The sequence below is a fragment of the Takifugu flavidus genome, chromosome 13 (genome assembly GCF_003711565.1).
Source record: "Takifugu flavidus isolate HTHZ2018 chromosome 13, ASM371156v2, whole genome shotgun sequence".
Lineage (NCBI taxonomy): Eukaryota > Metazoa > Chordata > Actinopteri > Tetraodontiformes > Tetraodontidae > Takifugu > Takifugu flavidus.
The window spans coordinates 11,475,171-11,495,870 of record NC_079532.1 but is presented as its reverse complement, the minus strand read 5'-3'; the positions used below and the strand labels follow the sequence as shown (position 1 = coordinate 11,495,870).

The window sequence follows — 20,700 nt, the reverse complement described above, 5'->3', positions numbered from 1 at the left end:
AGCAAGTTGACGATGAGCCCTTAAAGAAATGCGGCTCCATAACGTCACTTCTGCTTTCATAAAATGTGTAATGTTGTGATTTAAGCTGGCTGCTTAACACGAGGAACTGCGGAGTATAAAACAAGTGTTTAAGTTTAGAGTTTATTGTGTAATAACCGCGTCATTTTGTGTAATTTTCCCATATTATCTAAGTATTGGAAATATATTGGATTCATTTTTTTAATGGACATAAATACAGCTGCCCTTTCTTTTCTTAAAAAAAAAAGAAAACCTTCTTTGTCTTTATTGTTTGCAGATCAGCTCCACACGTCTTAGAAACGTTTCATATTAAGGCATTATGGTTGCCGATGTTAATATTAGACTAGGCTCATGTTGTTCAGCAACTTCCTAGAACACATTAAAGTAATGGAAAGTACTTTAAACATTTAAATGTTTTAAGGGTATAATATTTTGTCAGCTGAGCTTGTTTTTGTCTAATTGATGTGAAATTTGAGTCACAAATGTGCGCCTGTGTTTTGGTCATGTGTTGTAATTCAAGGTTGGGTGGTGGGGAGGTCTTACACCTACTCTTGAGGCAGACAGGGGAACTCATTGGTTGCTGTGACATGTTTTCCAATGTCCTGTTTTGCAACGTTCATCCAATGCCCAAAGGAACTGACTAATTTGTAATAATAATAATAATCAAGCCATTTTTTGTACGGCATTTAATAATGTAGCACCAGATTACTGCTCCACTTAAGATAGCTAGCTACTTCTGACTTTGAAGATAACTTACTTTTGGACTTCTTTTCTACATCTAAATCCTAGTTTCGGAACATCTGATGTCCTCTTGCACCTATTTGTAGGGCCGCTATAAATAGACTCTGGCTGGGAACACATGCATGTCTATGATAGGCAGTTACAGAGATTTTGCTCACAGACTCTGGCTCCAAAGCTACGCTGAAAACATCTTAATGGTAAGTCGACAATTTACCGAGTATTAATATGACCAGACCACATCTGAACGCAAGTTCAAGCGGCCAACATGTCTTAGGTGTGTGTTTGACCACTGACAACACTTCCACAACCCGATAGCTATCCTATTTATAACCTTCTTCTGTGTAAGTGCTTTGCTTGGTTAGAAAGGACGGGCAATGTCTAAGCTTTGTCTTTGTAAAAGCTAACAAGCCAGAGCTTTTCTGGAAAAAGTTTACTTTATTTACATTACCTTTCTAAGCTGTTTTTGTGTCATTTTACAGGAGCTTTTATATGGATGACATCATTCAGTCCTAGCCTTGATCTTTGCTAAACTGTCAAAGCAACCACAGAGTACTACGGGCGGTACATTTCTCTTGGATTTAACAGTTGGTGGGGATAACGTCAGTCGAAAATGACTTCCAGGAGGCCAATGATTCGCACTTATTCCAGCAATGGGAGGACAAGCAGCTTCAGTGAAGAAGAGGGCAGCTCTTCCAATGGACGCTCCGAAAGCCGCAATACCTACCTTTCAAATGTTAGACCCGAAAACAGGTAGAGGACCTTGTTTAAATGTGACGCATGCACAGATTACCCATGAATCTTTGCTTCTTGGGTAGCAGACATGTGTAGAATATTTATGCTGCATGATAGTGTATAAAGGGCAAAAATAAATGCCAAAATCGGTCAGAACACGTGCGTATTTTTCAGCAGATTACATTTATCAAACACATAGAAACAGTAAGTAAAATGTTCCTTTTTGTCAAAGAGGAGGGAAGTTATTTAATGTCGCTACGTTCCATAATCAAATATTTGAATTAATCCTTGCCGTCCATTCATTTGCCTCCTCTCCGAATAGCTATTCAAGGTATTCTCACTACCGACCATCGAGGTAATCTATACTTTAAAAACATTCCTCCCAACTAACATGTTAACCACAACAACTGGTTTATCCAAAGAGTGAAGCATACAGACATTTTAACTGCAATCTGTAGAGTTTGTCCCCTGGTTCAGCCTTAGCGACAAACGTGGATTTTAGTACTGGATTGGTTTGGCCTGAAATCTCACAATTCTCTGTGTTACTCTTTCACACTCTTGTCACTACCAGAAATTTCCCTTAACATCCTTTTCTTGAATATCAACCTAAACTGGAATGTAGTGCACAAATGTAAAGAGGTCACTGGAATGATACTTAAGTGTAAAGCTGTCTCCTGCGTGAAAATCAACAAATCCTCTTCTCTTCTCCCTAATGTGACGCTAACTCGCCGGTGTTTATTTCCAGGAGTACGTTATGCAGCGTTATGGCTCAGCTTACTGAGGACATTCAGCCTTCCTTTGAGAGGACCTTGAAATCAAAAGCAGTGTCAGAAAATTGTAACGTGAAGTTCACCTGTGTTGTATCAGGTATTTTTTTCTGCTATTCCATTAATGTCAGACATATTGTTACTTTTTAGGGCTTTTTTTTTAACCTATGCAATGACAGTTGTTCCTGAAAACACGTAAGACCCAACAGGCTAAAACATATGACAACATTTACTGTATTTTGCTGTTTAAAAGATGTTTAATGCCATGCATTGGACAATTTGCAAATAGTTAATTAGAATTTGCTCATTTTTAGGCTATCCAGCTCCAGAACTAAAATGGTATAAGGATGACAGGGAAATGGATCGATACTGCGGACTCCCAAAATACGAAATCCATCGTAATGGCAAAACCCACACGCTTCATATTTACAAGTATGTAGGACCTTTCATTTGTACATTTTAATAGTCAAGGTTGTGACATTGAGATTCTTTTGTGCTTCCAGCTGCACTTTGGATGATGCAGCCATCTACCAGGTCTCAGCCAGCAACAGCAAAGGTATCGTGTCCTGCTCAGGAGTTCTGGAGGTCGGTGACATGAATGAGTACAAGATCCACCAGAGGTTCTTCTCCAAGCTGAAGCAGAAAGCAGAGAATAAGAAGAAGAGTGAAACAGAAGCACAAAGCAAGAAGACGGTAGATAAAGAAAACATCCAGAAAGCAAAGCAGCAGATCAGCCCCGAACGCCCTCCGAGAAAGCGGCATGTCCCACCTCCGGCGCCATCGCCAGCGATCAAGGAGGCCGCGGCTGTGGAACAACAAGGAGCAGCGGGAGAGATTAATGGAGTTAGCCCAGAAGTCATGGAAGCAGCCCAAATGCCATTCAAAGACAAAGAGGCAGACAAAGACGAGGCTCTCTCTGAGAAAGCCTTGGCCACGAAGAAAATGAAGATCTCCAATGGCGTTGCTGCTGAAGTGGAGAGCAGCAACGTCAGTGCCAAAAGTCAGGAACTGAGGAACGGAGGCGAAAATTGTTACGATGGAGGAATCGGTTTGGCGCAGTTTCTGGCAGAGACTCTTCAGTCACAGACTTCAGAGGAGAACCAGAGCTCAGCGGAGGGGGACAGCTCTACAGAAATGGCTCTAAATGCCAGCAACAGTGAGGACAAAGAGAAAGAGGATGTGAAAACGGAGAGAGAGGAAGGAGGAGAAAGGCAGCGAGAGGAGTGTGAAAGACAGCAAGGGAGAGAGGAGGAACTAGCCACAGAGAAGGGGAAAGAAATGGAAAAGCTGATGATGGCATCACAAATAGATCTCCATGCTAAACATAGCCCAGAAAGCAAACAGCACTGCAAGGCCCATAAAGATCTTGAGCACCACAACATCCAGGCCTCCATCTCTTCTATGCTCCACTCCGTCAAGGACTTCCTCTTTGGTAAAAGTAAGAAGGACTCTCCTGATCACAGCACAAACAAAATCTCCCACTCAGGAGCCTCTCATGCAGAAATGCCGCCATCATTTCAGCTGCAGCAGGAATCCAACCAAGCGTGCAGGCCCATCTCAGGGGACCGATTACCCATGGAAATCGATAGAACAAAAGAGCCTCAAGAAGTTTTACAAGCACAAAATGTGTCACTGCGGCGACAAGGAAGCAGACACGAAGGCAGCGTTCTATGTGCTGACCAGCCACCTGCTAATAAATTGAAATTCGAGATGTTGGAAAGCTCCATAGGGCAAAGTGTCGAGATGCCGAATGATGCTGCAGAGTCCATGGAGATATCTGCTGTGCCCGAGAGCTGCAGTCCAGGTGAAGAAATGCCATTGACTGGACAAGTCCTCACTGAGGTATGCGTGATGTCTTGCATAGCAGCTGGCTGTCACTTGAGAGTTTTATATATAGACTTCATTTGTGTGGGCGACTAGGACCAGATGAGTGGCTTCACGGACAAAACCACGACCATGTCAGCTATGAGAGCCGAGCTTTCGTTTGTTGTGCTTTCTCCCCCTAGCTCTATTGGATTAATTATTCTAATAACTAAAAGGCAGCCATGTAATGTCCTCTCTTCAGGATGCAGAGTCTCAGAAGGTTAACGGGGCTTTGAGCTGTTGCTGCACTGCTATATCTAGTGTACAGGATAACATTGGTGGCAAACAACTGGAGGGTGAATCGGCTTGTTAATGCATGAATGGGCTTTATTCCGTCTACATATGAGACGCCTCTTTTGATGTGGGAGGAAAAGGTAACCAGAAGAATAAATCGGGCAGTTTAAGAACATGTGGGGGTGGGGGATGTTGTGCGCTGGTTCTTCGCACTGTAGGAAGGGATGGAGAATAGTTCAGAAGTTGGTTCCGATGTGTGGGACACAAGTGCGTCAGAGCTCATGATGAAACCCGAATGCCAGATGCCGTTCTCAGGTTACAAACAGGGCTTTGCATGACAAACGGCTGCTGGGTCTGGATGAGTGGGAGTAGGGCGAATTCAGTGGCAGGTTCCAGCTTGACAGGAGGGCGGAAAGCATTCCTCCCTTGAAGTGGTAAACAGATGGTTTTAAATGGCCTATAAAAATAATCGGGCAGGTATTGCAATTGCTGAGAAATTGAGTGAAATTACATCATCAATCTGACAGCTTGTACTCAGGAAATGGCCTCTGTTGAACTTAGACTTTATGTTCATTTGAATACTCTCACACACTGGCTCCATTTATTGTTTATTGTGCAATGATATAGAGTAACCATGTGAAAGAAGTAAAAGGGGAAGTGCTCTATTTGAACAGCCAACTCATGTGTGTTTGTTAAGGCTATAAAGTAGAACTATAATTTTACCATTCCTTATGATGATCCAATGTGAGGTTCCAGTTATTATTGACAAGGGGAAGTGCTATCATGTACATGAACAATGCTTTTGCACATGAGCGTGGAGCCGGTACACACACAGAGGTGCTGCGATCACCACGTGTTTTATTTATAGACTGAACGTGACACCGGTTCCCTTCCATTGAAATCCGCCACTTCTTTTTTTCTAGTCAATGTTGTCACGTGGCAGCGTGTGTCGCTCTTAATAAAAAATGTAATAACAGCAAACAGTGAAAGGGAATCCCCCAAGGAAAGCATGGAGCCCGATGTCCTGTCTTAACGTCGTGCTCTGAGAGTTGAATTTTGTATAGTTTTTTGCATCCCATCAAAGTTTTGTTTGATGGGATGCAAAAAATTCCACTTTTCATGTTTAATCAGAAACTATGAGCTCTTTAGGTTAATAATATTAAGTATGGTCATGCTTTGTTTCAGAAACAAGCACGCTTCCAAGGATAAGTGTAGTTGGTTAAGGGTTTGTGGTATTTAAAAAAGGTAACTGAACCCTGGACTGTGTAAACACTCGGTTTCAGCTACCTGACATGTGACCTGGCGTAAAGCAGTTCCTCAAATTAGATGACAGATAATAAAACAGATATTAACCCTTGTGTAATGTTCATATTGTTGTTATTCAGCCAGCGTTTGTGGGTCTGATGGACCCGTTGCATTTTGTGGCTTTTAATGCCTCACAATCAACACTCACTCACTCTCACTCACTCATTTTCTACCGCTTGTTCCTCCACTGAGGGTCGCGGGGGGACTGGAGCCTATCCCAGCACAATGGGCGGAGGCAGGGTACGCCCTGGACTGGACGCCAGTCAATCGCAGGGCTAACACATATAGACACACAACCATTCACTCTCACACTCACACTCACACCTATGGGCAATTTAGAGTTTCCAATTAGCCTAATCCCCAATCATGCATGTCTTTGGACTGTGGGAGGAAGCCGGAGTACCACGCAGGCACAGGGAGAACATGCAAACTCCACACAGAAAGTCCCCAATCAATCCCAACCGGGGATCGAACCCGGGGCCTTCTTGCTGTGAGGCAACAGTGCTAACCACCACACCACCGTGCCGCCACAATCAACACTTTTATGTTAAAATACTAAACAGATGTTTATTACAAGCAGTATAAACAATATATATGGTCAATATTTGCCCTTTACCTTTGTTAGGTCACATTTATAACTTATTATTTAAAACATAATAAAGAAAATCTATTAAAATCAAGATATGAGTGGAAACCAATTTACAAGAGAAGCAAGGTTTTTCAAAACTACTGACTTTTATTTCTTTGAACTTGAAATTTAACCCATTCAGGTGCACATCTAAATGAGAGGTGATATATGTTGTTCACAGAAAATGAGCCAAAGTCAGTAAGTCTCAGTTTGAAAAATTAATTAATTTGATCATTTTTCTTTTAATAAAAAGTGAAAACAGGTCCCACAGACCCGAACACCACACAAGGGTTAAACCTAAGCAGTGGGAAATAGTCATTAATATGAATACTAACAGCTGCCCTGCATATATTTCACTGTGGGCTCTATCAGATGTGAGTAGCTGATTCTCTTCCTTTATGGAGGGTGAAATGCTGCGTGCTAACGTCAGTGTTGCTGTGAGTTGCTTCACATGTCATTTGATTGATGGTAGAAATCTGTGTCTGTCTAAATGTGTCAGTGCCACGGTGTCAAAGGTTGCTGCTGTAAACTAGCCTAAATAAGAATCTTAAAAATACTGCGCGCTAACATTTGCTGTTTGTTTATTTTCGATCAGGCTGAAGCCATCTCGGTCATCGGAGCACCTGATTGCATGGAAATTTCATCAGAATTCAATAACCAGGCGGCAAGCGATGAGTCTGAAGATAAGTACGTCCTGTCAGAGACCCAAAAGAGCTCTGAAGATAAATCCACCCCCACAAGTGTAGAAGCTTTCTGGACTCTCCCTCAAAGTGTTATTTCTGTGTCCGAGCACAAAAGCAACAACACAGAGGTGCACGGTGATATTTTGCAAGAAAAAGAAAGCGGTGCTGATGAGAAGCGGGGAGGACCCAAACCTGAAGTGGCCCGTTCTGATAACTCCTCCAGCGAAGGCCAGAAAGCTGAAGTGAAATTCAATGACGTGCCACAATCGGATATAAACAGACACGAGATTATTCAATTATCCTTTTCTGCAGAAGAGAGAATAGAGTCATGTGAATTTGAAGCACAAAATCAGGTGCGTTTGTGTTCAGGAACGGCAAACGTCGAGACCAAACTAAGCCCAAAGATCAATGAGCTGACCAGAGGATCTCCAGTGGCTGCAGCGTCGGATAGTTTAGAAAAGGATGAGCTGAGTAAAAGACAAGAAAGCACCGTTCCTGGCCACGAGGAAAGGCCGGAGGTCCGCAGTGAGGACTCGATATTGAGTCCAATCTTGGATTTAGGAAGACATAAAGACAGAAGTAAACTGGCAGATGTGTTTGTGCCTGAATTAGAGGTGAAGTTAAGCAGAAAGCAAGAAAGGCCAGAGGTGGAGCTTGTTGAAGGTGAGGGTTGCACGTCGGGGGATGAGGAGTATTTTAAGGTTGCACAGCAAGAGAGCAGAGAGGTACAAAGGTTCTGGCCAGCAGGAAAAATTCCAAAGATTCAAATATCTTCCACTGAAGACCTTCCTGATATTGATATTATGCACATGCAAGCAGCTAAGGTGATTGATCATAAACCAGCTAATGTTGCTGATAATAAACCAGCTAAAGTGATTGATCATAAACCAGCTAATGTTGCTGATAATAAACCAGCTAAAGTGATTGATCATAAACCAGCTACATGATTGATAATAAACCAGCTAATGTTGCTGATAATAAACCAGCTAATGTTGCTGATAATAAACCAGCTAAAGTGATTGATCATAAACCAGCTACAGTGATTGATAATAAACCAGCTAAAGTGATTAATAATAAACCAGCTAAAGTGATTGATCATAAACCAGCTACATTGATTGATAATAAACCAGCTAATGTTGCTGATAATAAACCAGCTAAAATGATTAATAATAAACCAGCCACAGTGATTGATAATAAACCAGCTACAGTGATTGATAATAAACCAGCTACAGTGATTGATAATAAACCAGCTAAAGTGATTGATAATAAACCAGCTACATTCATAGACAATAAACCAGCTAAAGTGGTTAATAATAAACCAGCCACAGTGATTGATAATAAACCAGCTCCAGTGATTGATAATAAACCAGCTACATTCATAGACAATAAACCAGCTAAAGTGGTTAATAATAAACCAGCCACAGTGACTGATAATAAACCAGCTACAGTGATTGATAATAAACCAGCTAAAGTGATTGATAATAAACCAGCTACATTGATTGATAATAAACCAGCTAAAGTGATTGATAATAAACCAGCCACAGTGACTGATAATAAACCAGCTACATTCATAGACAATAAACCAGCTAAAGTGATTAATAATAAACCAGCTAAAGTGGTTAATAATAAACCAGCCACAGTGATTGATAATAAACCAGCTAATGTTGCTGATAATAAACCAGCTAAGTGATTGATAATAAACCAGCTACATTCATAGACAATAAACCAGCTAAAGTGATTAATAATAAACCAGCCACAGTGACTGATAATAAACCAGCTACAGTGATTGATAATAAACCAGCTACATTGATTGATAATAAACCAGCTACATGATTGATAATAAACCAGCTAAAGTGATTGATAATAAACCAGCTACATTGATTGATAATAAACCAGCTAAAGTGACTGATAATAAACCAGCTACACTGATTGATAATAAACCAGCTAAAGTGATTGATAATAAACCAGCTAAAGTGATTTATAATAAACCAGCCACAGTGATTGATAATAAACCAGCTACATTGATTGATAATAAACCAGCTCCAGTGACTGATAATAAACCAGCTACATTGATAGACAATAAACCAGCTAAAGTGGTTAATAATAAACCAGCCACAGTGATTGATAATAAACCAGCTACACTGATTGATAATAAACCAGCTACATTCATAGACATTAAACCAGCTCCGGTGATTGATAATAAATCTTCTACAGTAATTGATAATAAGCCATTTAAAGTGATAAACAGAAACCCAAGTGAAGGTTTTATAACCCCCCAAATTGAGGTAATGGAACCTATGCTGAAAGAAGGCGCTCTGTTGGCGATGAAGAAACGAGAGTCTGAGTCTGCTGGTTTGCAACAGCATGATGCAACCCCAGCGTCAGCAGCAATGCCCCAGCAGCAGGAAAAGACAGATTCTCTATTGTGGCAAAGACGTTTGCAGGATGACTGTAAACCACCGGCAGGAAAGAATGTTGCTCAATCAGGTGACAAAATGGAGTCGTCGGGGGAATATGTGTCTCAAGACAACAGCAGCGTACGGCTCCCTCAGATGGCCACTGTCCCTGTTATAAATGTTTCCTGCATTGATCCCAAGCAGGATGAAGCACTCTCTCTAGACGGCCACAGCTCAGACGGGCGGAAGATTATCGAAACTCCAGCAGCGCCTGCGTTTGTGGTGCCGCCGATCTCGGTCACGTCTCATGATGGCGAGTGCGCCCTGAAGCCGTCCACTCAAAATGACTCAGCAGAAACTGAATCTACAGTGACCGCAATGAGGGTAACAAAGCAGAATGTTGACAACGCCGCCACCGAGAAGAGTGACAAACCCCAAATTAGAAAGCAGAGCCATGAGGAAGCGACAGAAAAGAGAAGTAAAGAGAACGCGCTCTCTGCGATGGGCGATGGTTTCACACCAAATGTTGGTAGCGATGGGTCATCTTTGAATAAAACAGCAGATGACAGTGTGTTAGCTGAGAACACTGAGAAGAAAACTCATAAAGAAGCCAAGATTGAGAATTTCGTGTCAGTTCTAGACTACCAAAGGAACCACCCGTCTGTCGATAGACTGGCCTCCAAACCCCCGACACATCCGTCTCTGAGTCCGTCCAGTCTCCGCAAATTCATGTCCAAAGCTGTTCAAGAATTGGACATCGAGATTTCTGGCGTTCACCAGAGTGACAAACCGGAGGATGATTTGAGCGGAGGCTCTACGCCGACATTACCCCTCTCCTGCGAGAGCAGCCCCCGGATGAAGCGGCGAGACAGCCTGACGCTCATACGTTCCGCCACCCCCGAGGAGCTGGCCTCGGGAGCTCGCCGTAAAATCTTCATGCCGAGGCCTAAAGAGGACGGAGAAGGCACACAGGACAGGAAAGACAGCCCCTATATGTCACCGAGCCAGGCCCGCAGAGCAGCACTATTACAGTGTCCCACGGGACAAAGTACCCCACCAATGGAGAGGCGGTCTCCGCTGGTCGGTCGCAGAATGGACATGCTGGCGGTGCCAAAGTTCATGGACGAACCTTCTACGGATGAGCCAGACGGCACCAAGAAGGAGGAGAAACAGACTCAAAAGAAGCTGGACCCTCTGAAAGGTGAAGAATCTGTTGTTCAGGATGATTTGGATGAGTAGGGTGAAATTGGTCTTGGATTTTAGGTGTTGCGGTGTCAATACCATACCGTGTGTGTGTGTGTGTGTGTGTGCAAACAGCTCCGCAGGTCATCCGGAAGATCAGAGCAGAGCCTTTCCCAGATGCTTCGGGACACCTGAAGCTGTGGTGCCAGTTTTTCAATGTCCTCCTTGACTCAACCATCAAATGGTTCAGAGACGAAGAGGAAATACTCGAGATGAGAAGAAGGTAAATCCCCTAAAGTACCCACAACACAACCATGTTACACAGTGTAACGTTCAACATCTCTCTTTTGCTGGACTGCTGTCGTTCCCATGTCCCCGCTGTGACGGAAGCATGCACATGTGACTGTGTCACTGCCAGCGAAATCTCTGGCTGGACACAGGAGCTGTAAACTGATCCCATATTTTCCCTTCTCCAGGGTGTATTAAAAGTCTATAAATGTGCCTCAGCGGGCTGCTCCCGTCAGGACCAGCTTCTGTTTCTATGTTGCAGCGACACCCTGTGGCTTGTTGTTGAATTTACCTGCTCGCTTTGTGACCGTGTGCGTGCGTGCGTGTGTTTGTGTGTGTGTGTGTGTGTGTGTGTGTGTGTGAACAAGTGGGGGAGATGAAAGTCAAGCAGCCCTGGCAATCATTCTAGCAGCCAGCCAAGACTGTGGTGTTTATGGCTGTTCAATCAGTAATGAATATGGTGCTGACACCACTGATTTCCTGCTCAGCGTGGATGGTAAGACATAACACCTGGCTTTAAATATGAACAGGACATTTTATGACACCAACTTGGCTGTTCTCTGTCCTACAGTTCTGTCTCAAATATTGCTAAAGGATGAATTGGAAGGTAACTTTCTCACCTCACCCTGTGTGACAACATCCACATTCTCTGTTGCCAATTAGCGTACCAGGCAAATGTCTTGTTTTCATTCAGTGGGAGAGGAGATCGAGATGACCCCGCTACTATTTACCAAAGGCCTTGCCGACTGGGGCAGCTGGGGCGAAAAATACTTCGGCCGCATCATGACCGAGACGTTGCACGTCGGCAGCGGCTGCGCCCACAAAGCCAGCAGAGTGAGAGTCATCTACGGTCTCGACCCCATCTTTGAGTCCGGAAGTACCTGCATTGTCAAAGTTGGAAACCCAGTCGCCTATGGGACCAAACCGGAGTGCAGCCTCGCAGAGAGGAATGGAGCCATAACCAAGCAAGTCAGTGTTTATTGGCCCTCGGTCTTGAACGCCTCTCGTGAAATTTCCAGTGATTGTGGCTGCAGGAAATGATATTCAGCGTTTATCTGTGATTCATGTTGCCAGGAATGCAAAGTTCAAAACACGATTCGGGAATACTGTAAAATCTTTTCCGCGGAAGCCAGAGTTAGTGAGAACTTTGGCTTTTTGTTAGAGTAAGTGAAACATTCTTACACTTGATTAGCTTGAAGATGTCTGAAAATACCTCTCATTAAGACAATTTTGGGTGTTTTATCTTTTTTTTTTATACCTGCAGAGTGATTCCTCAGTATCTAATCTATCGGCCTGCAAACTCTGTTCCGTATGCCACTGTGGAGGCTGACCTCAAAGGTCAGTGCCTCAAACACTGCACGATGGATCCCAAAGGCAAGCTAATTACACAAACCGCCTCTGAGGTGGAGCAGAAATGCAGCACTTTCCAGCACTGGATCCACCAGTGGACACACGGCAATCTACTGGTCACACAGATGGAAGGTGGGACTCGGTCCTACGCTGACATGATCACGCAGAGGCCTGACTGACTGGTGACGTGAACCCTGCTTTCTGTCTTGCAGGTGTTGAAACCAAGCTAACAAATATAAGAGTTGTGACCAAGTCAAAGGGGTTTGTATATATAAGTTCTATGTGCATTTTAATGTTTATTTCTTTAAATCGTTAAATAGAATAAACGTGTTATTTCCCTTTAGTTACCAGGGCCTAACGGAGAGCGGCTCGCCTGAAGTATTCGAGCAGTTCCTAACGCATCATCAGTGCAACTACTACTGCGGACTTCTTGGGCTCATACCGCTCAAGACTCTGGAGAGTCTGCAGCCGCCCAAGGCGAAGGGCTCCAGGAGCCCGCTGCTCAACCGGAAGCTGGGTTCAAGCAGTCCGCAAATGCAGCGTAAAGGACAAAGCCCTCAGATGAGCAGGAAGGCTAATTCCAGCCCAAAGGTAGCCAGGAAGGTTCAGGAAACAGAGGACGATAAATCGGGTGGCAAATCCAGGCTCACAGAAACAAGTGTGGAAATGAGGTAGGGCGGGGAAATACCTCAGTTTACCAAAGTTAACAAGGACCCAAAAGAGTGTGGTTACACATAAAGGAATGTTTTGGTGGCTTTCTTTTTTGTTGTTGCTGAGAAAGTCTGTAGCAAGAACCACGCTGAGCCATTTGTGTCGCCTCTACGAATGGACAAACCACTGGAAGGACAGTAACGTCTGTGGACGCCGATTCTTTTCTACGGCAAATTTTGCTGCCGTTTCAATGACGGTGGAGTTTAGTCAAAGGAAAAAGAAATGTTGCCTACGTGCAATCCTGGTGGGAGGTGTAACGCTTTGATGTTTTTATATGTCTGACTTCTGAGCTGCTTGCAGGTCGTCGTCACGCAGCTTGAGACACGTGTGTGTGCACATTTCCCTTTACAGCATCCGCGCATAATTTGGCAACGCCGCCGAGGCTGCGCAGAGCTTTTTTGACTGTTTTATCCGTTGGTGTGCGTCCGCTCACAGGTGAGCTCCAGAGACTCAGCTCAGCCCGCACGAGGAATTTTTCGAGATAAAAGCGCGTCCGTTTGAGGCCGCTCGCATGGATTTTGATTTGGTTTCACGTCCCACCCAATCAGATTCTGAGGATTTTTAAGTGTTAGCGGAAACACGACCAATCTTCGACCTCTTCTGCTCTATTTCTTCAACTTTTTTTACAGACAGCTTGTACTCGAATAAAGAATAGAGTAAAGGTAACCTGTCCGATTCTTGTCGGGCTATAACGAGATTGGGAATGTTTGAATATCAAGTCATTGGTTTTAATTGCATGGCCGTTATCAGCAGCTAGAACTGCATCACAGAGCAGATCTTGGTTCCCAACAATGACACCATGAAAACAAACATCTGCATTTACGTGGAGTCAAAGCGCTCAATGGTTGGAACGTTATGAAGATTTTAGAAATGTGCGCGAATGTAAGCGAATGAGAAGGAATAAATGAGCGTTTATGATCTGTGCAGTCTTTATGTCACATCAAATCCACTTTTTAAAAAAAATAAAATGAATATAAAACATCATTCGTGGTTCACAAAGTTTTATTACCAATTAAATACAACAGCGGTTCATCTTAAACGGCTACAGCGCCGCCCGAATCGATCCTCCAACTCTTGCTTTTAACTTATCTGAATCAATTTACAATATGATACATGAAATTCACTTTCATTCTGAACGTGGGCACATCTCGGTTTCACATTTTTACACCAGCTCTGATAAAAATATACAAAGATAAAGGGACACATCAACAATAAATACTGACTGGCGGGAATTCTAGGTGCAAACATCTGCAGCAGAGAGGCCACAACACTGACAACAGCTTGAGAGGAAGACGGTGGCGTTGGCTACTGTGCTCCACAGTCCTTCGAATACGATGGTCCCGTTGTTTATAGTGCTGCAGCAAAAACAGTACAATGATTAGGTCCCATATTCATTGCATATTTCAGAGTTTGTCATTGATGTTTTCTTCTTATTGTTTTACAAGCACTGTAATTCTGCCTGGAGTGGAGGCTATTACTATTAAATCATGAATCTTTCCTTCAATTCTCATGGAAACCTTTGAGGTCTTTTTAGTTAGCTCCCAGTCTTAAGTTTATTTTTTAAACTTTTTAAAAGTGGCAATACTCAAGTAGCTTTAGAGGCGTACTTTCATGAAGTGTATTTTGTTACATTCCGCCTCTCTCACCTTTCGAAAAGGTCGTTGCAGCAACTTTGCACGGTGGCGTCTGCGGCATCAAAAGCGGACGTCTCGAAGAACGTCACGCAGTCCGGCGAAGGCACAAACAGGATTCCTGATGATTAAAGCGATAGCGGTGAATTAGCCACCATAAAAGCTAATTGCGCTTCTTGTTTTAAAGTCTGTTTACCAGCAACGCAGGCGTTGATGAGAGACACACACGTGCCGGTGACCATGGCCCTCAGCACCAGAGATGATACATCTCCTCGTCTGGAGGGACATATAGAGGCTTTGAGAGGAAAAAGAAGAGGATATTTGCATCAGATTGTTGAGAGATGGTTTAAATATAAGGCAAATACTCACACAGGCCTCCAATCACGATGCCCAATGAGCTGAAGTTAGCAAATCCACAAAGAGCATAAGTGGTGATCGTTTCTGATCTGACCTGCCATCAGAAAAACATTGTTAAAGGTCGTCCACGGTGTCGTGCAAGATCAGGTTTAGGTGAAGGTCTACACACTGATATCCACTGTCGTTCGCCACCAATGAGCTCCTCGAGCCCGTTCAGCCTGTTGGCCTTCAGGATGGATAGTTTCTGATATGCAACGAACTCGTTGAGGAAGAGCTTTGTGCCGATGAGTTCAGCCACGGTGAAGCTTTCTTCATAGGGGATCCCCATCAGGAAGGCCACCGGCATGAACACGTAAGAGCAGATCAACTGGACAAAGAGAGGCACGCTAAATCGTGGTTGAGATCAACTTGAGCCTCGACAATTAGCTTGGGCAGCACTTAGAAAAGATATTTGGCTGCAAGATTAAGATGAAACGTCCCATAAAATGATGGCGGTATTGGTAAAAGTTACCTGAAATGTGAGCGAGGGGTACCCCACCATATCTCCCATCCAGCTCAAAGCTTGATTAATGAACCCAAGGATGGCGAGAAAGGCGATTAGATTGGCTGCAATGTTAGCCACAAGGGGTATAGAAGCGGACGCTCCATTACTGGCAGCCTCCAGGATGTTCTTTTCGTCTCTGAGGAGTTTAAAATACTAGCTGCATTCACAGGATTGGGAAAATATGAAATGTCACCGAATAAATAGGTGATATGCTCGTGCTTACACACCCGCAGGACACTTCAACATTCTTTTTTGACTTGAAGGGACTCTCTTCTGTCTCTGGGTAGGAAAGTTTAGAAATGGCCAAGGCACAAGGAGCAGCCATCACTGACGCTGCGATCAGAGAAGAAGCATCGATCTGCAAAATACAGCAAAATCAGCCAATATTTTGTGATTTTTCTTTTTAAGACAACATTAGCTAAGCGGGCTAGCTAACGCTAACCCATAACAATGACCCTGGGCATGATCCATTATTAATTAATGGGACCAATTATCTTAAATAGACTTCTGCATCAGCTTCATCTCACCCCAAATGAGATGAACGCCCCCATGACGCTGCCCGCAATGGTGGCAAAACCACCGGTCATCACAGCGTGAATCTCAGATTTGGTCATGTCCTTCAAGTACGGGCGAATCAGTAGCGGGGCCTCAGTCTGATGAGGGGAAAAAAGGAGAATTAAAGAGCGCAAAGACCTGATGTTTCTGAGCAACACCGCTCTCAGGCGGGCGTCAAAGTACCTGCCCGACAAATATATTGCCTGCTACGCTCAAGGTCTCTGTGGGAGAGGTTCCCATTGTTATCTGCATCAGCCAAGAGATCTGCACACAAAAACACACGGCCCTTCGTCACGCCGGGAGGGTCACGAGAGCCTGCGATGCTGTGCGGCGCACGTTCCAACCTTCAGAATGAGCCACTGCATTATTCCCAAAAAGTAAAGGACCGACATGATGCTGCTGAAGAACACCACAATGGGCAGAGCCTGAGGAAGGAGGCAACACTCGTCACGTGCGTCCAGTGGCGCCGATCTTAAGCGGTTTAAGGTGAATCAACTTACTTGAAAGGCAAAAATGTTGTCAATCAGGTTCCCGAACACGAAGGATGACCCTTCTTTGGTATAGTCGAGGAACACCTGTTGGTGAGGCACAAAGAGGATCATTTCTTTGTTTTTAATTCACAAGCTCAGGATCGAAACTGCAACTTTGAGGCAACAGGTCACGCCGCAGCCAAAAAGTGACTCAAAGGCCACATGCTTGTGCACACATTGTACTAAACCAACCCTGTCATTGCTGAGGAATAAGCTGGAATAGCATAAAAAAGTAGCTCCTGAGATAAGACTACGTTAAAACATGCTGTGCTTTTCAGATAAGCAACATTGCAGCCTGTACTTCCAGTTAAACGGGGCTATTTGGATTGGTTATTAATCTGTCAGGTAATCAGTACCAGTTCATTTGATCTTACACTCCTTTTAGTAGCATTTGCTTATGCTAATATGTGGTTTCTGAGAGTTTTTGAAGGCTTAAAATGGACAAGGCTCAGGTCCAGCTGGAGTAACAGAAGGTGCTACTTTATTATCCTTTATTAAAGCTGTAACAGAACCAGAGTGGGCGGAAGCTAACTGTCATCCGAGTGTAAAGATCAATTCCACTCTATCTGCTGCCAAATTGGCAAATAATTAAAAGTGCGTCGAGGACGGATAAGATAAAGCATTCATTCATTCATTCATTCGTTCATTCAGTCATTTGTTGGTTCGTCCCAAATACCTTGACTTGATGTCCAAGCCATTCAAAAGCTACGAGTCCAGGTTGTGTCCTGATAACAAAGATCCCGATACAGAACTGCAACCCCAGACCCCAAAACACAGTCCTCCATGACACCTACCAAACACAGCAGAAACAAACAAACACAGAATTACACTGATAAGCAAATGACAGCCGCTATGACAAGGAAGCAGTGCCGCTAAGTCCAATGATAATAGAAAAGATGACAGGGGCACAAGGGCAGTGATATCCCAGCCACAGATAATGTGCCGTGATAACAACTCCCCACCTGTTTCGAAAGGGCAAAACTCACCGCCGACCTGTGGGCCGACAGAAGGAACAGCAGCAGGATGAACACGCAGACGCCTCCGAACGAGATGAGCTGCTGGGGACGCTTGCTGGTGTCTAAGGCGAGCCAGGTCACGAAGAGGACAAGAACAACCGCGATGAAAACCCTGCAGAGACCCACCAGACGCCCACGGGTCGTTATGGCGCCGGGGAACTGGACTCTGGGATGGAAATACATTTAAAAACAAACCCAACTCACCATTTCAGCCACTTCAGGTTGGACTTGAAGCATCTCACGGCCGGTTGGAAACACCGGCTGATGCTTTCTCCTTTGTGCTCCTTCAAAAGCTCGTAAGACTTGGCCACCACGGCCAAAACCGTCAGAACCACAAGAGCAGTGGCCCGCTGAAAGTCCAATACGCAGGCCGCAATGAAGTACGCCACGTAACCTGGCGGAGGAGACGGGCCCGATCCGTGAGAGGATGCGGCAACATTGAGAGTACAGAGGTTATTTTTTTAGCTTTACCTAAACCAAACACCACCAACAATATGCATTTGAAGGTAGACGAATGGGTCTTCATGAAGTCCTCAGCAGCATTAAACGGTCTGGCGACCTGGCTGATGAGAAAATGGAATTAAATGTAAAACAAACCCACTTTGAAACATCAAAACCCATGAATATATGCAGATGTGTGTGTGTATACGCATGAAACATCATAGAGGGTTAATGTTCTGAGGTTCTAATACTCAAATGAACTTCCATCCCACCTCAAGTACGATCCCAGGCGGTTTGTGGCCGTTTCAGGCTCATTTTCCACGATGCTGTGATAAAAAACATCTTCCTGGGAAAGCAAAGGCACTCATTTTAAACAACAACAACAACAACAACAATAGTTCCCTCTGTCCTAAAGCAATGTGTCCAATCCCAACGCCTACCTCTATTTCAAAGCCCTCGTTTATGGCACCATTTTTCCCGGCATAGGTGACGTTTTTGAGGCTGACGCCACTTTGCTCTGCTGGAATAAAACGACAAAACACAAGCGGGTTGACAACAACGCAGCAGCCCGTCAGGTGAACAAACAACGGTGCGAAGAGAGCAGAACGCAACTGTAAACAGCCAGTAAATAAATCAACACATACGGGGTAATTCAGGCAACAAAGAGCTAAATGCTTACTCATTTTGGCTGCTCCCAAACTCAGCTGTCAAATGCTGTTGTAAATCCAAGCGCAGCAAAACACACTCTGCCCTTTCTACAGCCTCTTATCATTAGTTAACCGGCTGGTTACGTATCGCCCTGTGGGAGTTCACCAGGAGAAAAAGTGTAATAATGTCACAAATGGTTTGATTGTCCTGACGAGGAGGCCTTTTGTTGACGTCACTTTTGGTCAGGGCTGCCAAAGGAGCCGGACAACAGGTGATAAGAGGGGAAATTTGGCTGATTTGGGGATTCCAGAAAGCTGGGATGGGAGAACGTGCTGTGGATCAGGTGCAATTTTGTTATTTACAGGAGGATGAATGCCCCCCACGCAGGGAATGGTGGTATTTTTTAAGAAACTTCCTCAAAAATTTGTGAATCATCAACCACGATAAACATCTGGGCGTAAGTGTTGTCTAATAATTGAAATCCCTGTCATGTTTCCACGTGTATTCCTGCTATTTTAAGGCCTTTTCGCAGCACAGTGCACGGACGAATGAAGATCCGCGTCACGAAATACTTGAGCAACTCTCAGCACCTCTGCACAACGAGATAGCTGGAACATCAGTTGATCTCTTATCAGGATCATTAAATGTTATGTGCTGCCATTTATACTTTGGCATTATGGCGGTAAATCCATGACTGCGTGTAAAAACTTGCTGCTGTGCAGGTCTGACCTTGCCACACAGATAAAAAAGATCACAAGCGGCACATACATACATGTGCACATGCCTGCGCATGCACATCAGCAAAACATATTATAGTATTTCTATCTTTGTGGGGACTTTTATACCCAGCTCCTTACTCTAACCATCACAACTAACCTCCAAATCTGAACCTACGGGGTTCTAACAAGCTTAAAACCATTTCTGAGCCCTCCTGTAGTTGTGAGAACCACTAAAAATGCCCTAACAAGAAGAAAAAATATGAGAATTTTGGAATTTGTAAGCGGTCTGCGATGAAATGCCAACCGGGCACGTTTGAAGGTGTGGGGACGGTTGTGTTCCGTTGCTCTTCAGCGAGCTCTGCACGCCCTGAAAACCCTTTGCAGATGGTTAATGAGCGGATTTCCGTAGCTGAACATTAAAATGTAGCAGCGTCCTCCTGACGTACATCATTAACTCGAACGCCTGCAGGTTTGGACGCGGCGACCAGAACTTTACGACCATTCCAGACACAAAATTTGCAGGGCGTGAAACCGAATGGTGTCGCATCCGTCGTCAATATTATTTATTCTGGGACTAATATAACGAGACCTGCATAAAAATGATGTCTTCTTCATCCCAATGTGTCCGACACCATAGAGCTGAAGGGATGCCAGCACAGGTAACATGAATGGGTGTCACAGTTTTAATACACCTGATTTATGGGACTTATTTAGGGATGTTTGTGTCCCTCACAACTGTCCTACAGAGTTAAACAACAAAAGGTTCCAGGTTACAGTGCCCTGCTGGTGTGGATGTTTCTCAGAACCATTGCCTTCTCACATAGAAACATCTAAATGGGTCATATCACAATCCACTGGTCCATTTTTATTCTGCCTCCTCATGTGTTGAGTCACAACCTTTCGCCAGGCCGGGAGATGGAAAATATGATTGTATGAATTTCGCTTTAGTGAATGATAATCTATCCAATGAAGCAATTATTTATGACCTTATTTATCTCCCAGGGGGAAGCCAAGCTTTTATGGACCGGCAGGAAGTTCTCCCTGGTCTGGCGGCATAGAAAACAAACAGTAAACCAATATATTCTTATACAGGCTGCTGAACAGGGCAAACAACAGAGTTTGTGTCCACTACATGCAGATCACTAATAAAGAAGGATTTTAATAATTTAAAAAAAACCTGAAACTAAAAACTGATGCAGATCTTCAAGAGCACACAGCATTTAAAAAAAAAAAAAAGAAAAAGAAAATACTGATTTTATTCTGCTAAGATTCTGAGTACTGGCTGTAATTATGATTTTTGTCAGACTATAATCATAATTGCAAAGGTTTACCTTTAGATCGGTCCCCATTTAAAGCTAACT

The 20,700-nt window shown here is 43.9% G+C and overlaps 2 protein-coding genes across 4 annotated transcripts; one reads left to right on the top strand and one right to left on the bottom strand.

Moving 5' to 3' along the window:
* The first annotated feature begins 17 nt into the window (after positions 1-17).
* On the top strand, positions 18-13,882 carry alpk3a (alpha-kinase 3a). The gene is made up of 16 exons (XM_057052649.1): positions 18-956; positions 1,239-1,509; positions 1,814-1,846; positions 2,237-2,358; positions 2,573-2,690; positions 2,762-4,100; positions 6,884-7,909; positions 8,807-10,568; positions 10,685-10,832; positions 11,206-11,333; positions 11,409-11,444; positions 11,532-11,806; positions 11,912-12,000; positions 12,102-12,319; positions 12,400-12,448; positions 12,532-13,882. The coding sequence occupies exons 2-16, from the start codon at positions 1,370-1,372 to the stop codon at positions 12,860-12,862; spliced, it is 5,814 nt and encodes a 1,937-aa protein (XP_056908629.1). The 5' UTR covers positions 18-956; positions 1,239-1,369; the 3' UTR covers positions 12,863-13,882.
* Positions 13,883-20,344, bottom strand: slc28a1 (solute carrier family 28 member 1). Of its 3 annotated transcripts, none has more exons than XM_057052805.1 (18): positions 20,326-20,344; positions 18,413-18,489; positions 18,245-18,318; positions 18,003-18,094; positions 17,736-17,925; positions 17,502-17,643; positions 17,192-17,305; positions 16,486-16,560; positions 16,330-16,410; positions 16,169-16,249; positions 15,958-16,083; positions 15,658-15,788; positions 15,398-15,566; positions 15,056-15,253; positions 14,899-14,980; positions 14,726-14,824; positions 14,545-14,650; positions 13,883-14,253 (listed from the first exon to the last, which is right to left on the bottom strand). In XM_057052805.1, the coding sequence occupies exons 4-18, from the start codon at positions 18,055-18,057 to the stop codon at positions 14,133-14,135; spliced, it is 1,770 nt and encodes a 589-aa protein (XP_056908785.1). In that variant the 5' UTR covers positions 18,058-18,094; positions 18,245-18,318; positions 18,413-18,489; positions 20,326-20,344; the 3' UTR covers positions 13,883-14,132. The 3 variants fall into 3 exon arrangements, with proteins under 3 accessions (XP_056908785.1, XP_056908783.1, XP_056908784.1); XM_057052803.1 differs by lacking the exon at positions 20,326-20,344 and adding an exon at positions 18,652-18,972 and having other exon boundaries at positions 18,413-18,492; XM_057052804.1 differs by lacking the exon at positions 20,326-20,344 and adding an exon at positions 18,652-18,972.
* Positions 20,345-20,700: the final 356 nt, after the last annotated feature.

Bases quoted from the DNA above. Each gene is read 5' to 3' on its own strand.
- alpk3a (XM_057052649.1), top strand. From the start codon at position 1,370: ATGACTTCCAGGAGGCCAATGATTCGCACTTATTCCAGCAATGGGAGG. The intron at 4,101-6,883 runs GTATGCGTGATG...ATTTTCGATCAG, and splicing joins CTGGACAAGTCCTCACTGAG to GCTGAAGCCATCTCGGTCAT. The intron at 7,910-8,806 runs GCTACATGATTG...AGCTACATGATT, and splicing joins AAGTGATTGATCATAAACCA to GATAATAAACCAGCTAAAGT.
- slc28a1 (XM_057052803.1), bottom strand. The intron at 16,411-16,485 runs GTAAGTTGATTC...CTCCTTCCTCAG, and splicing joins ACAACATTTTTGCCTTTCAA to GCTCTGCCCATTGTGGTGTT. The intron at 16,084-16,168 runs GTACTTTGACGC...TCCCCTCATCAG, and splicing joins GCAATATATTTGTCGGGCAG to ACTGAGGCCCCGCTACTGAT.